Raw genomic sequence first — 15,923 nt, forward strand, 5'->3', positions numbered from 1 at the left:
TATGCAGTAATGGAATAGAGTTGAACAGTTGAACAAAACAAAAAAGAAGAAAGAATCTTGACTTCTTTACAGTGTTAAGCTCAGTAGGCATAAACAGGCATGCCCAAGTAGGCATATTTACCTCATATACTGACAAATGCAACAACCTACATAATAATAATAATAAGAAGAAGAAGAAGAAGAAAAGTCCATTATTCATATAGCTCTTTAATTATGTGCAGTATGCATAGAAATATAATTACTGAAAATATATATAAAATTGCAGCTATTTTCAGACCTTCAAAAGAAAGCTGAAAAAATCTAAAAAGCAAACTGTTCACCTGCATCTAAAGTTAACTTGTATTTAAAGACAAAATATGTACAGACAGTCTCTTGAAGTAAAATGCTAATTCAAAAGAAAAGAAAGTGAATGCTCTAATTTAATTAAATGTCTCCAAGGCACAGGATGTCATATTTGCACTAACAGTAATCAGAATAAACTGTAACCTTGCATATCTTATGACGGTCATGTGCTCATATGCTAAGAAGACCACGCCACCTAGTGGACAGTTGGACCCCACTGGGTGTATTACTGCACACACTTGGCTTTTTATTACGGAGTTGAACAAATTTCGGTGACAAATGTATGTGTTACTCGAGCTATGAGTAATTTCAATGCACATGCAAATAAAAGTGAGTTTGTGTCCAGTTCCTTGCAGCTTGTTTTAATAAGAAATAAAGACAAAAATAGCAAGACTATAAAGACAGTTATAAGACAGTATTTGTTAAATATAATCAGGAATGGGACCAGCTAAAAAAAATGTTGTGCGGTCAGATATGAAGCTCGTGTGACAAAAAAGGCCAAGGTGATTAACCGTCCAATTTATTAGGAACACCTGTACATTCATGCAGTTATCTAATCAGCCAATCGAACAAATAATCGAGCAGATAAGAGCCTCAAATCATGTTCACATCAGACATCGGAAGGAAGAACAACGTGATCTTTGTGACTTAGATAGTTGTGATTAGACAGCTGTGACCGTGGCATGGGTGGCATGGATGCCAGATGGGCTGGTTTGAGTACTTCAGAAACTGCTAATCTCCTGGGAACAGAATAGTGCAGGTGTACAGGTGTTCCTTTTAAAGTGGACGAAGAGTGTATGTTCCCGACACGACCCCATGTTGCAGCTTTGCCCGTCATATCGCTACCCTCCATGATATTGGTCATGTTGTAAGAATAAAAGAGGTCTTTTATTTTGGTGAGTGAACAGCCGGTTGTCTGATTTGTCTACCCGGAAGACTTCATCACTATTGCCGTTTGTAATTGGTCGCTTCAGACCGGACCGTCTGACCATTCTGCATTTCTGATTGGTTAGCTGTGTACGTACGTGTCAATGGCCATGTAAACGAAAACTGCCTGATAAATCACATTTAAAAGCGCGTTATGGATATGTAGTATATCTTATAGTACTTCTATATATTTAAAAATAAATAAATACCAGGAAACTGAGGATAATATGGAGGTAAAGTGAAGGTTGGGGTAAATTTAATTTCGTGACAGTGCATTGATGTTTTGTAGCTTCACTAGCCCACAATGCTAACCACGCTATTTCAGTAATGTTAACTCTGAATGCTTGTGTTGTCAGAAGCTTTCAAGTTTTGTGTATGTAAGTCAGCTGTCATAATTATGTTTGGGTTAATAGGTACTTTTTTGGACTACTTTTTCACTTTGTTGACATTCGACATGCTTAACACCATAATGTCACAAGTCTCACTAACACATTTACTTTAAAGGAACACTTTTTTTTTTTTGTCACTTCAGAATATTCAAAATCTCCCTATTGACATTCACACCAGCAAACTTCTCGGTAAGACTTAAGTCTTATTTATGTGAAACAAATAAAAATGTACACCCATCTGTACATGCATATACAGTATCTGCATACGTTTGTTTTCAGACTGGCTGGTGGACAGGAGACACTGTTCTCTGAAATGGCAGAATGCAGTGATGGTGATCAGGGAGAAGATCAGTGCTGCTCTCCAGGACATGCCAGAGAACGAGGAGATCAAACAGCTGCTCATGGGCTCATGTCAGTCCCTTTTAGGCTGAATCTACTCAAATCTGATTCGCATATGCAGCTGTTTTTGATATCTTGTTTGTAGAGTGTGTGATCAGTTACATAACTGGCAGGGTTGGTATGGTAAAGAGAAAGAAACACTGAATCAAATTATGTGTGGCATGCATTGGGTGTGTTGAACACATTTATATTTGGATGTCGTTTATATTTATTCATTCATTCATTCATCTAAGTAAGTGTTTTATCCTGGTCAGGGTTGGTTGTGATGAATCGGGAGCTTATTCTGGGAACACCGGACACGAGGTGGGAATACACCCTGAATGGCATGCCAATCCATCTCAGGGCATTATGCATACAAACATTCTGTGAATAGTGTCTGCATCCATATTTTTCTGGAGATTTCACAGCATACACATGTTTTATCCATTACCATGGGTTCATCATTGCCTTCAGTAAAAATATTTTCTTGTGTCAATGCAGATATTCACTATTTCCATTGCCTAAGGATAGTGGAAATACTGAAGGGAACGGAAGCCTCATCCAAAAATATATTCGGCAGGTATTCATCACAAAGGATGAAGGTGATTGTTTGCCTTTAACTAGTCTCTGTGTAACTACATACACATATAAGTCACATTTAACTCATACTTTTTTGTTTATCAATAGGACTGGCAAGAAATAGTGTCCTTGTATGAGAAAGATAATGTGTATCTAGGTAAGTGAGGATCAAAGTGGTTATTAAGTGGATATTCTGTGTATGCCGTATTTGAACACTGGTACAGGACATCATGTTTGTGTTTGTGCACATGACATCCTCCTGTGTGCGTTTAGCGGAGCTGGCCAGTCTGCTGAGCCGCAGTGTAAGCTACGAGGGCCCTGCTTTGAGGAAACAGGTGGCTAAAGCACAGCAGCTGCAGCAGGAGCTGAGCAGGCGGGAGCTGGAGTGCCAGAGTGGAGCTGCAGATATGAGGGAGCGCTACTACGCAGCGTGCAAGCAGTACGGCATTACGGTGAGCATCTACTAAGTTCATGTATTCTCTGAGAACCTGGAGAACTATAGTAAGTCACCACATAGGCATATAGAAAATAAAATGTCCCTGAATTTATACCGTGTTTGAGGGTTAGAAAATAAATGGTTATTTAATGGAATTTAATGGAATCTATAAAATAATAATAATAATAAACAAATAAAAACTTTGCAAATACTCTTAGGATGAAATCAGTAAGATGAATAACATTTTATATATATATATATATATATATATAATGTGTGTGTGTATATATATATGTGTGTGTGTGTGTGTGTGTGTTTCTTCTTGTTGTATTGGGCCTCATTTATCAAGCCGGATATGAACAGATTTATTTTGTAGGAGCATTTACACAAGAAATTTGGTATTCATCAGAATCTCATGATTTTGTAAATTATGCTTCTGGGTGAACTTGCACATAAGAAGACTAATTAATGTTACCCTTGATTTTGCCTTTAAATCATATCATTTGTATGGATTACTGCACTTTTTATATATCGGTTATACTGTCCAGTTTAAATTATTTAATTTTTATCACGTTTACAGCAGACGTGACTTCCAGAAGCACTTTGGAGTCTCTATCAAAAACATCCTCATGCTAGTTCACTAGGGGGATTAAGATCAAGAAAAGGTTGTGAAAAGTAGTCATTTTATGTCATTTGTATTAATCAAAGAATAAGAAAAATAAAGAAAGCGAGCAAACACAAACGCATAGACTAAGGGCTCTGTGACTTTGACCGTGGCGTGATTGTTGGTGCCAAATCGGCTGATTTGAGTATTTATATAACTGCTGATTTTCTGGGATTTCTACACACAACATATAGTCTCTACAGTTTCTCAGAATGGTGCTATAAAGAAAAAACATCCAGTGAGTGGCAGTTTTGTTGACGGAAACGCCTTGTTGATGAGAGAGTTTGACAGAGAACGGCCAGACTGGTTTGAGCTGACAGAAAGACTACAGGTAACGGATAACCACTCTGCACAATTGTGGTGAGCAGAAAAGCATCTCAGAATACACAACATGTTAAACCTTGAGGCAGATGGGCTACAACAGCAGAAGACCATGTCGGGTTCCACTTCTGTCAGCCAACAACAGAAAGTTGAGGCTGCAGTGCACAGGTTCACCAAACTGTACAGCTGAAGACTGGAAAAACGTAGCCTGGTCTGGTCTCATGCTTCTACTGAGGCACACAGATGGTAAGGTCAGAATTTGGCACCAACATCATGAATCCATGGATCCAACCTGCCTTGTGTCAACAGTCCAGGCTGGTGGAGGTGCAATAGTGTGGGGACAGTGTAGATAGTTTTTTCCTTTGTTTTCAGGTCGTGCCATTTTCATTTCCCCTCACTTTGCACTTAATTCAATTTTCTGTAGTTTGTCTATAGATTTTGACGTTTTTATGTGCTGTTACACTGCCTTTTTTATTGGTATAGAAGTTAGTCAAAATAACTTCCACTCCTGCATTACTGACTTTTCTTTCACCTTTTAGAAGTCATTTCATGTTTCCAGCCCTCTGTGCACTTGACCTTTTTTGGAGTTTGTGGGTGTCATTAAATGCAGAAGAGTTGTGTTGGGGATGCACTTTATATTTTACAGGTGATTGACACGCATCAGCATTCAGCAACTTTTGTAAATACAAATCAGCATTTCTGAATATTTTGTAAATCCGGCAAAAAGCTTTTTAGTTCGGGTTGGTTTACACAAACATTTACACATCACTGTACTAAAAATTGACAAATGAGGCCCATTGTTAGTAGAAAGTTAGTAAATGTCTGGTTAGAAAATCAAATGAGAATTCCAGAACAATAACCCTTTTCATTCAAATGCAAAACCTATTGCATAAGAAACATTAGAACATGGAGTTGATCCATAATTATTATAATTTCATAATAATCTGTTGTGTAGTTGTACTGAATCCGGAGCCGATCCCGTTAACACTGGGTGCAAGACGGGAGAATTCCCATGGATACTCCATCAGGGCACTATGCAATCACACATTCACACACTCATTCACACCTAGGAGCAATTTAGCATAGCCAATCGGCCTACCTGCATGTTCTTGGACAGTGGGTGAAAAGCCACTCGCGCATGGGGAGGGCATGCAAAAATCTTCAAAAGGGTCCACTTTTGAACAGTGAGTTTTTTGACAAGTAGCACAATGTTGTGCAGAGTTTATTTTGTTTGCATCTGTTCATACCTATGGACTAAATTGTCGGCATGCTTATTTGCAGGTATGCAATTCATGTATAGGCAAGACCTTCAATTCAGTGGTAGTTCAGAAGAAGACTGAAGTTTCAGGCAGTTGACTTTATGCTCAATTAAAAGTGAATCAGCTAATAAGAAAATTCAGCAGGTTTATGGCCAAAAGTATGTGGGTCTTTCCCAATCTGTTGCCAAAAAGTTGGAAGCACACAATTGTCTAGGATGACTTTGTATGCTTTAACATTAAAATTTCCCTTCACTGTAACTAAGAGGACCAAATATGTTACATTACACAAAGTGCGGTACATGAAGACAATTGGTTGCCAAGGTTGGTGCGGAAGACCTCGAGTGGCCTGCACAGAGCCCTGACCTCAACACCATTGAAAACCTTTGGGATGACCTGGAACAGCCACTGAGTGAGGCCTTCTTGCCCAACCTGACTAATGCTCTTGTGTCTGAATGAGCAGAAGTCCCAACAACTGCATTCCAAAATCTAGTAGAAAGCCTTTCCAGAAGAGATAAGGAGATATCAACTCTATATTAATGCTTACTGTTTTGGAATAGGATTTTCAGCAAGCATAGTGTGTGTGTGTTGTGGTCAGGTACCCACATACTTACTACCATATAGTGTATGTCTACATGCATACTGATTCTTACAGCAGTTCTTCCCAAAGCTGCAAATTATGAAACATTGATTTTGAGATAAATAGTCCTAACCAGCACTTTATTACAGAAATGTTTCCCAAGATAACAAATGCAAATTACTTACTTATCTGACTTTCTCAGGGGGAGAATGTGGCGAGGGAGTTGCAGGCCCTTGTTAAGGATTTACCAAATGTATTGGAGGGAACAGGGAGACGGGCTGCCTGCTTGGAGGAAACGATGAAGCTCTACACAGAATTCACTAAGTTTGTCTGTAACTGGTGAGTGCCATCGCTATGACTGTTTAGAAATTAAAGGTCTAAGCAGTCATAGTTCGTGGTGTGTAAAATAACAGTACATCTCTTCCAGTGTTTTTTAGGTTAAATTAGTTTTCATTGACCTGCTTAGCTTTAGAGTCGGCTATTAAATAAATTGGGATCTTTCATATCTCTTCAGGTCCGAGCCTGTTCTACCTATACTGTCTTTCATTCAACGAAAAGGAAACACAACAGTGTACGAGTGGAAGACGGGAAACGTCCCAATGGTTATAGAGAGACCTGTAGTAGAGGAAGCGCCACCTGACACTGTCACAGAGGAAACAGTGAGTAACCAAATAGAACAGTAAGAAACCAAATGAACAGGTTGTCTGTTTGCAAATAAGCACAGAAGTGTGAGTGTGTGCATGTCTGTATTTACTCATGCTCAGTTTTAAACAGATTGACTGGGGCGACTTATGCAGCAATGCTGAGGAGGTGAATTTTGGGACCAAAGTTGAAGAGGGGGTGGACTGGGGCATCACACTGGAGTCTGGAAAAGAGGTAATGCACAAGCAGCTGTTTTGAATACAGTCTCTTGCATGTGACTGTATGAAGTTTTTTTATTGTAGAACATCACTTTCCACAGTGGCCATAATATGGATGAGTCAGATTTTGAGTATTTCTTTTTCAATAGAAGGAAACAAGTGATGGTGGCATTGACTGGGGCGAAACTGAAACTGCTGCAGTGGAAATCGAAGTTGTTGCTGCAGGCACTGACTGTAAATATGTATTTGCTTTCTATAGTAAATTACACATTTCAAATAGGTATAATGTCCTCACAAGATTAATAACCCAGGCTGGGTTTATAGGTCCTGAAGGTGTTGCGAGAGGTGAGGATGCACTCTCTCTGCTCGAAAACCCTCAGACACGAAGTCAGTTTATCGATGAATTGATGGAGGTACTTCAACTCAACACTAAAACATTATTTTATGACACTTGACTATAATCGGCCTACAGCCGATTTTATGAGCAGCTTAAACTCCCCACATGCAGTCATGTGAAAAAATAAGTACACCCCATGGAAATTGTTGGCTTTTTTTACTTATTTGGCAAGCAAACATTTGATCTTCTTTGTCTATTAATAAAGGTGATACACTATCAATTGACACACAAAATTGACATTTTGTAGTAATTTTAACAATTTAAATGAGCAAAAAACGGATCAGTCACATGGAGAAAGTAAGTCCACCCCAACATTTATCACACCTTCAAATTCGTAAAATTAAAATCAGGTGCCAGTGATTAGAACCTGCTTAGGGGGTGCAGGTGGAAGCTGTCTTATTTATACCCCTCTCATATCTAGTCTCACATCTGGTGTTCCCTTTGTTATTGAGGTGTGTGGTGTCATCATGCCAAGATCTAAAGAGTTCTGTAAGACCTTCAGGGGAAAAAAAGGTTGTGGATGCCTATGAGTCTAGCAAGGGATTTAAAAAGATCTCCAAATTATTTGAAATACATCATTCCACTGTAAGGAAAATAATCTACAAATGGCACAGATTTCAAACGACTGCCAATTTGACTGTAAATTCAGCCCAAGAACAGACTGTCAAATGCAAAAAGAAGTCTCCAAGAACCCCAACATTTCATCACAGGATCTGCTAGTGAGCCTTTCAACTGTTGGTGTCAAAGTGCAAGCTTCTACAATCAGAAAGAGATTGCACAAATTTGACCTGCATGGGAGGCATGCCAAGAAAAAGCCTTTGCAAGATTACAGTTTGCCAGTGAGCATATAGGCAAAGACCAGGTCTTTTGGAATAATGTGCTCTGGACAGAGAAATAAGAGATAGAGTTGTTTGGCCACAGTAACAGCAGACATGTTTGGCGCAGACAAAAGACAGCTTTTCAGGAGAAGCACCTCATACCATCTGTGGAAATGTTATGGTTTGGGGTTACTTCACTGCCTCAGGGACCGTACATCTTGCAATCATTGATTCTACTATGAATTCTGCATCATATCAAAGAGTGCTTGAAGATAATGGAGGCCATCTGTCCGAAAGCTGAACCGAAAGTGTACCTTTCAACAGGATAATGATCCTAAGCAAATCCACCAAGGAATGTCTCAAAAAGAAGAATTGGAGGGTTATGGAATGGCCTAGTCAAATTCAATGGATTTGAATCCCATTGAAATGTTGTGGGGGGATTTGAAATGGAGGGTACATGCAAGAAAACCCTCAAACATCTTGCAACTGAAAGAATATTGCATGGAAGAGTGGTCAAAAAGTTATGCAAAATATCTACAAGAAGTTAGTCCTGCTAAAGGGGGCAATACTAGCTTTTGACGCCAAGCATGTACTTACTTTTTCCACAGAAGAATATCTATTGATATTTCTGTTGAATAAATGATTGAAAAAGCTAATTTTCTTTGTGGTTTTGTTCAAGTATATCAACTTCATTAATTGGCACTGTTTCAAAGATTGCTTTGATTGAATAAATGTTTGCTTGTCGAAATATGTCAAAAAAGCCAACAATTTTCCATGGGCTGTACTCATTTTTTCACATGAATAATATTGTGCACATGTTTTGTCATTAACAATTTTCCAGCTGTAATGGTGGCTTATCTCTGGTGGAAATATTTGCTAGGTTGTGATGCTCTCCTCTCTGTGTCTGACTGCCTAGTTGGAAGTGTTCCTGTGTCAAAGACTGAGTGAGATGAGTGAGGAGGGCGATATGGTGTCCATGAGCCAGTTCCAGCTGGCTCCCTCTATCATCCAGGGGCAGACCCGTGAACGTGTGCAGGCCATGCTTTCAGATGTGCGCCACCTTCTGGAAGGAATGACATCACTGCGCATGAAGCATCTGTTCGTGATCCAGGCATCACCTCGGTAAGTGTTCATGCACACACTTACTTTTCTCTTGCATTGACAGGTCTACACACTCATCTGATTTAGACCGATAACCTGAATGGGATGTATTAAGTGTCAGATCTGGGGATTTAGGACTGTTGCCCAAGTTCTGCCACACTCATAAGTCAATTACCATCCTGTGTCAGAGCAAAGAAAATGTAGTGATTAATCTACAGGATTGAAATGTAAGCATACAGGTATGATTTACAGTAACTCTAAATGTTCATTACTGTGGTTGTGTTTCAGCTATGTGGAGCGTGTATCTGACATGCTGAGGCAGAAACTAAAGCAAGCTGATATTTTGGTGCTGAAACAAGCCTCCTTGGCTGAGCGGAGGCAAGAAGCGCTCGAGGAACAGGCCAAGCTCGAACCTCGTATCGACCTGCTGGCTGCCCACATCAAGGAACTACAGAAACTGGTATCATATTCTATTAAGTATTAAGAGTATATCAGGGAAGCCCGTGGTGGTGTATTCTTTTTTTTTTTTTTTTTTTATGTTCATTCAATTAAAGAAAGTATTTTGGGTTCTAAGTAAACATTGTTTCTGTTTTTTTTTTTTTCTTACAGATCGAAGCCGACATCTCAAAACGGTATAACAAGCGACCAGTCAACCTTATGGGAGTTCAAGTGTAAACTGCATAGTCCACACAAACATTTCATAAATAAATATTTTATTTCATTAAAATAATTTCCATGGCTTTGAATAATTAAATCAGAAAACAGTTTATTTGCCAATCTACTACACAATGTCAGACACATAGCTGAAACCTACTGTGACATACAAGTGTGTCTCTGGATTTTTCTTAGCATGATTTGAGAATCTGACTTACACAGTACACAGTACCACTTCCCTGAGTTCACAGAGACAAAACACAAAGTGTGTAGACAAACAACGCCAGTGTACATTTGAGGAATTCAGGATTAGCAATCTTACCAGATTTGTGCTCATAAGGTGTTTGTAAATAGTTTGTATGACTTGTAAGACTAATTGAATTGTGGTTAGAAGTGGTATGTCTTATTTTCTCCTAGCTGTATCACTAATCAGTTCATTCTGTAAGCTTCCATACAGCCATGATGCACATCAGCTAAATGTTTTTAAGTAGACGTTTTGAATTTGTTTATAGAACATTAGCTAGTGGTATGAACTTTTTAAATGTGGGTCAGCGGATAGAATATTTAAATATGTTTTATACCCAAGATACATTTTCAAGGCCGTTTGTAGTACATCAGAACAAAGTTGCTTGTTATTTTAAAAGTGCTGATAATGATGAACAGTGTTGTTTTATAGCATTCAGACAGGATTAGGATCAAGGATGTCAGTCCTTGTGCATACTTCCAGTGCAACAAAACACTTCCATTTAACCAGCACTCCTCCCACCGAGCTGTGTAAAATCTCCCAGCACCCCTTGGTGCTCCATCACTGTGTCATCTCCTTCTTTGCCCCAGGACTGCCAGCATAATCACATGCCTGAAACACATTATGCTCACAAGATTGAGGACCTAATGGCTATTATCTTGCAAGTGTAGCACATCCCCTGCATACTAGCCACGAAATGTGTTTGAAAGGATTGAAATTAAGGCTTTTTTTTAAAAACACTTCTATAGCAAAAATCATTGTTTTCATGGTATTCCACCATGATGTTTAGGCCACATTGAGGGTAAGAATATTTTTTTTATCCTTGACAAATAGTATGGTACTTTTCCTCTTACTTTTGACTTACACTCATCTGTCCCTTTGCCACTACCCCTTACTATCTCACACACACCACACTGATGAGGTTTATGATAAGCAGAGGGAATTCACTCTGCCCCATCATTGTCTGTGCTATTAATCAGGCCAGCCTTGCACGTACGCACGTGCATGCACACACACAAACCTCAACAGCAGCCATAGTAATCACATCATTTTTCCTGATAGGCATGAACAGAATATGACAATAAGCCAGATAATTATCAAAAAGCCCACCACAATATTATCCTCATGCTTATTATTAATGGACTGCCTTCATCTCATTGGATGCCAGACTAAATTTCTTTGGGTCCCCTGAAATCTTTCCTTCTGCCTTTCATTCTTTATTTTTTTTGCTGCAATTCCCCTCGTCCCTGCAGTGGGCAGATGCTCAGAGGCGCTGGCCAGAGTAAGAGCCACGCTACTGTGGCCCAGAAGACTGGGGTTGCCAAGACAACTGGCCCAGTACCCCTGCTGTTGTCACTCTGCTCGTGTCGCTCAGTCATTGATTACCTTCATCTCAGCAGCTCTCTGCATGCAGCACACATTGTTTTCCATCGCCAATATTCACAGGGGTTTAGTCACACTAATATATCCAGTATCTTGTGTTCCTCTTTCACACAAATCCACACAAGAGAACATGCATGACACAAACAATAGCAGATACTACTTAGCTAATTGCTTGCTTTTTCATCATTTTAATAACAAAAAAATTACATACATAAAGCTACAGTTGAGTAATAAGGACCATAATTTAGTAAGAAATACATTTATGATACAAGGAAAATAATGTTCACACCTTCTGTTATTGTGCAGTGTAGCTACTACACAGCAGTTAAATACAAAACATGATAAATGTTTACAGACTCACATTAATATCTAATCTTATTACTGTGTGTTCTTAATAGTTGGAGACCATCTGATCTTGACATTGATGCTGTCACAATGATGAGGAGCTATTGCAAGAGATCATAACATTTTCAGGACAGTCCGAACAAAATAATTAACATAATTTGTACTGGTCAAGAGCTCTTGATCTCTTGATCATATTTAGCAGTGAATAAGGCTAGTTTGTTTGATGATCAAAAAAATTATAATAATCACTGCTAATCAAACATTTGAGTTTTGTCCAATCAAATCCAACTGATGGCTACTTGATCTAGGGCTGGATAGACTCAGAGCTCTAGGTTCTGGGCCAGAGAGTGGAGGTTTTTTCCTCAATCTTTTTGCTTCGTTTTGCAGTTTTTGACGAATGTAGCCCTTAATCTCAGCATCAGTTTTCCCAGGAAAGAAATACTGGACAGTTCCTGTAAGAGATGATTATATGAATTAGAGCATGACCCAACAAATATAATGCATAACTGAGTACCCATCTAAATCCATATGGTGCCATACAGAATAATGCTCTTGCACAGGTGCACGCAATGTAGTTTTATCATTCCATATAATACAATACAACATGGGCAACAATTGAAACTGCAGAAATAATGGCTTGTACTTAGTATAATCTTCTGGTACATCCTGTTGAAAATGAAGACGTGGGCAAAACATACTCCTTGTAGAATTTATAATCTGCAACCCCAAATATATTGTCATAATTCTAACTTGAGCAGTGTATAAGCCATAGAGCTGAGTGTGTTGAGCCTTACTCAGGATGGCCTGCACCTCTTCAGTGGGCAGGGCAGGTTTGGGTTGACCCCTTTTATTATACACCACACCAGAGATTGAGTGGGAGGCCAAACAGTCTCTCTCATACAGTCCACGCAACAGATCATTGGTCAGCTTCTGGGCAGTTGTGCCAGTGTTACACCTCTCCAAAAGTTCAGGTGTGATAAACTAAAACAATAAAAATTACAAAATGTTCCTTTTGTTCAAAGCAATGTACACGACTACCATGAATAATCAAAGATGACAGGTAGACTACTAGTGAACCATGCACAATATGAGGTCATAACATTAAACCAAGTAAATGACTGATACCTCTGTGAAGAGACCGTTCCTGTGGGAGACTTCATTAGATTTCTGGGTAAGAGTTTCCTGCTTGACCCACTGCCCATTCATAACACCTGAGGCATACGGCATAGCTGGCATTAAAGCATCCACTTCCACAGGCTCGGTCATGGGGCTGGAGGGAACAGGGAGAGATGTCTTCTTATCTCCATTAGGCAACATCTGGGTCCTCTCGATCAGGGCCTCTAAGTTTTTGGCCAACTTTCCACATGCTTGTGTGGAAACAAGTACAACGAATCATTTTAGACATGTTTTTGGTAAGTTAGAGGCTACTGAAAAAAAAATCATACAATACCCTGGAATGTTGAAAATTTAGTTTTAAACAAGAGGTCTAAAGTACTAGCCTCTAAACTACTTCACACATTCATCAAAAATCTGACTTGCCTGTAAGGCACCGTAGTTGTTCCTTTAAGCTCTCCATTTCCCGCTGCATGCATAGAACCATGGCAATTAGCTCCATCTTCGAATAAGACTGCAAATATTCAGCCTCCTGCTAGACGTGCAAACAATAAATCAATCAGAGCTCAAAACAATCCAGCATGTTAACTTTGAGGAGTGTATGCTGAGCACACCTGTGCCACAGACCTCCCCTTACCTCTGCGGTGGGATGTCCCTCATCAAATCTGCCTGTAGGAGAGCAGTCGAACCCATAGCCCTGTCAGGACAACACAGACACTGAAACTGGGAATCGTTTCCCCAAAAAGCATAATTAAACTAGGACTGTATTCGTGTCATGCTTTTTGGGGAAACTATTTTAAAGTACACTTTAAAAAAAAAAAAAAAAAAAAAAAAAGGATGCATGTCACTTTAAGGGTTGCTCTTTTCAAACCGCAGTAGAGCATCAAAGTGATGCAAAGAAAGTGTGTAAAGGAAGCTCTTCACACAAGATGTGCTGTGTGTAAGTGATGCCCTCTGTGCCATGCTTTTAGACCTATTGTTCTCCATTAGGTAACCGGCATGGCTGCCTGCCCTACCTCACACTACTGCTGCTGCTCTTTCTGCGTTTAAACGCAGAACAACAACAACAAAAAGTACACGAGTGAAAAATAGATTATCTTTAAAACACTACTGTCTTATCAGACTGCTCGGACAGCCAAAGTGGAGAATTCGGTCGCTCGTCTCAGCCAGCTAATTGTCTCTAAATTCAAAATAAACACTATAAATATTAGTAAGAAAAAGCCCAAACCCTCATGTCCAACTTCTGGAGCCCCGCGGCTGCTGGTGAATTCTCCTCAGCTCGCTCTTTGGCAGCATCCGTTTGTTTTCTCCGTTTCTGCAGCCCGTGCTGTCGGACAGGCGGCTCGTGTCATTCTAATTACTCTTTCATTTGAGACAATATTCCAAGTCACAGCCACAAACAAACAAAACAGGGGCACGAAAAACACTCAAAAAAAGGTTTCCATTATATATCTTACGTAGAATTCGTCCAGTTTTTGTTCTTCTTTCTCGTCCTGCTCTTCATTTTCGTAGTCCAGAATCCGCTTGGCTTTTGTTTTCCTTCTCATTTCTCTGCCATTATTTGATTATTTGCGCTCACTGAAACTGTGCCCCCCTCCGCAGAATGCAGGACGCTCCCTGCACAAAGGCGACGAGCAGCCCTGACGCCGGTTTGGCCAGATACCGAGCGGGTAGAGGAAAACTATGCGATTATACTACTTCAGTTCTAACACTCGGCTTGATCCATGGCTCTAAACGGAGAAATCAGACAGTCGTTTTGGAGCAGAACGTTGCACGAGCTCGCCTCTGTGCGTCTCGCGCTTACAGTGGAGATCCTCGCTGATCAACAGGGTGTGCAAATGATCTTTACTCTCTGCACGGTGTGCAAAAAATGATTTAGGATGAGCTTTAATGTGGGACTGGGTTTTTTGGTCCAAATAGGATTTCGTGGCACTTTTTTGTTTGTTTTCACCAGGCTGGTCGGGAAGTTAGATGTGTTCTGAGTGTTCTCTAGTGATCAGGAATAGATGACTGAAAAAGTGATCAGTGCGATGTGTAGGCCAGATCACAAACCAACCGATCGATCGATCCCAGTGCATCACTCTAAACATTAACCAGTTGCAGAATGATACGGATTCAGCATTTACAGCACACAGCCACGGTAATAAATAATAGCTCTAAATTGGTTTTTAACTGCAGCTTAAATAAGTAGGTTCTCAACCCCAATCCTGGAGGCCTACCGCCGAGGTTCAGATTCTTCCTACTCCCAAATCACCTGCTGAGCCTCAACAGTTAATTATCAAGCCTATCAAGTATGATCCGGTGTTTAGAAGTGGAAAACTTTCAATTCTGCAGGGTGGACCTCCAGCACTGGGGTTGAGAAACTGCCCACAGGTTCCCAATGTGGTCCTAGAGTACCCCTTTTCCTACACATTTTAGTGTTTCCCTTGCTCCCTAGACATCTGATTCAATTAATCAGTTAATTAAGAGCCATTCCTGAGTTGAAGTGGGTGTGTTAGAGCAGCGAAACACTAAACTGTACAGTGCAGTACGTACTCCAGGACCAGAGTTGGGGAACTTGTGCCATGGCCCAAAGGTTCACACACTCACTCACTTTCAGTAACAATTGTATCCTGGTCAGGTTCATGGTGGATCTGGAGTCTATCTGATGGATCATTGGGAGTGAGGCAGAAATACACCCTGGATGGGATGCCAGTCTGTCTCAGGGTTCAACTCTTTGTATAAATAAAAATGTTACTGTCTCAATATCTCTACATATACAAGGTCATATACCAGTTTAATTATATTTGATAATAAAGATAATAATAATCCATAAATTTTCTGTACCGCTTATCGAAACTTATTTAATTTTTATATAACAAATTACCACTTTATTGTTTAACATTACATTTCGGTCATGAGTTTTGCTTATATATTGTTTTCCTTATAAGAGGTGCTAAGATGTACATGAATCGATATAAATGAAAGAAATGAGAACAATCAAATGCATTCAACTGTGATTTTCCAGTATTGGCTTTAATAACAGACGTTCCTTCAACAGGGAGACAAAGTTTGATAACCTGGGGTAAGTAGGTTATTTTTGGTGCAGCAGATCTTTCACTGGCTCATACTGTATTATTGCCCATATTTCTGTAAA

The 15,923-nt window shown here is 39.7% G+C and overlaps 2 protein-coding genes across 5 annotated transcripts; one reads left to right on the plus strand and one right to left on the minus strand.

Moving 5' to 3' along the window:
• Nucleotides 1–1,346: 1,346 nt before the first annotated feature.
• cdk5rap3 (CDK5 regulatory subunit associated protein 3) lies at nucleotides 1,347–10,351 on the plus strand. Its single transcript, XM_053640354.1, has 14 exons — nucleotides 1,347–1,502; nucleotides 1,802–1,847; nucleotides 1,938–2,069; nucleotides 2,538–2,638; nucleotides 2,724–2,772; nucleotides 2,889–3,067; nucleotides 6,075–6,211; nucleotides 6,387–6,531; nucleotides 6,647–6,748; nucleotides 6,882–6,966; nucleotides 7,057–7,145; nucleotides 8,864–9,069; nucleotides 9,337–9,508; nucleotides 9,658–10,351. The coding sequence occupies exons 1-14, from the start codon at nucleotides 1,497–1,499 to the stop codon at nucleotides 9,721–9,723; spliced, it is 1,515 nt and encodes a 504-aa protein (XP_053496329.1). The 5' UTR covers nucleotides 1,347–1,496; the 3' UTR covers nucleotides 9,724–10,351.
• Nucleotides 10,352–10,743: 392 nt separating this feature from the next.
• On the minus strand, nucleotides 10,744–15,663 carry si:ch211-194k22.8 (uncharacterized). Of its 4 annotated transcripts, XM_053640357.1 has the most exons (7): nucleotides 14,245–15,658; nucleotides 14,016–14,114; nucleotides 13,425–13,484; nucleotides 13,214–13,322; nucleotides 12,800–13,041; nucleotides 12,469–12,655; nucleotides 10,744–12,126 (listed from the first exon to the last, which is right to left on the minus strand). In XM_053640357.1, the coding sequence occupies exons 1-7, from the start codon at nucleotides 14,332–14,334 to the stop codon at nucleotides 11,930–11,932; spliced, it is 984 nt and encodes a 327-aa protein (XP_053496332.1). In that variant the 5' UTR covers nucleotides 14,335–15,658; the 3' UTR covers nucleotides 10,744–11,929. The 4 variants fall into 4 exon arrangements, with proteins under 4 accessions (XP_053496332.1, XP_053496331.1, XP_053496330.1 ...); XM_053640356.1 differs by lacking the exon at nucleotides 10,744–12,126 and having other exon boundaries at nucleotides 12,145–12,655; nucleotides 13,214–13,319; nucleotides 14,245–15,663; XM_053640355.1 differs by lacking the exon at nucleotides 10,744–12,126 and having other exon boundaries at nucleotides 12,145–12,655; nucleotides 14,245–15,663.
• Nucleotides 15,664–15,923: the final 260 nt, after the last annotated feature.

Source organism: Ictalurus furcatus, chromosome 13, assembly GCF_023375685.1.
Source record: "Ictalurus furcatus strain D&B chromosome 13, Billie_1.0, whole genome shotgun sequence".
NCBI classification, from domain to species: Eukaryota; Metazoa; Chordata; class Actinopteri; order Siluriformes; family Ictaluridae; genus Ictalurus; species Ictalurus furcatus.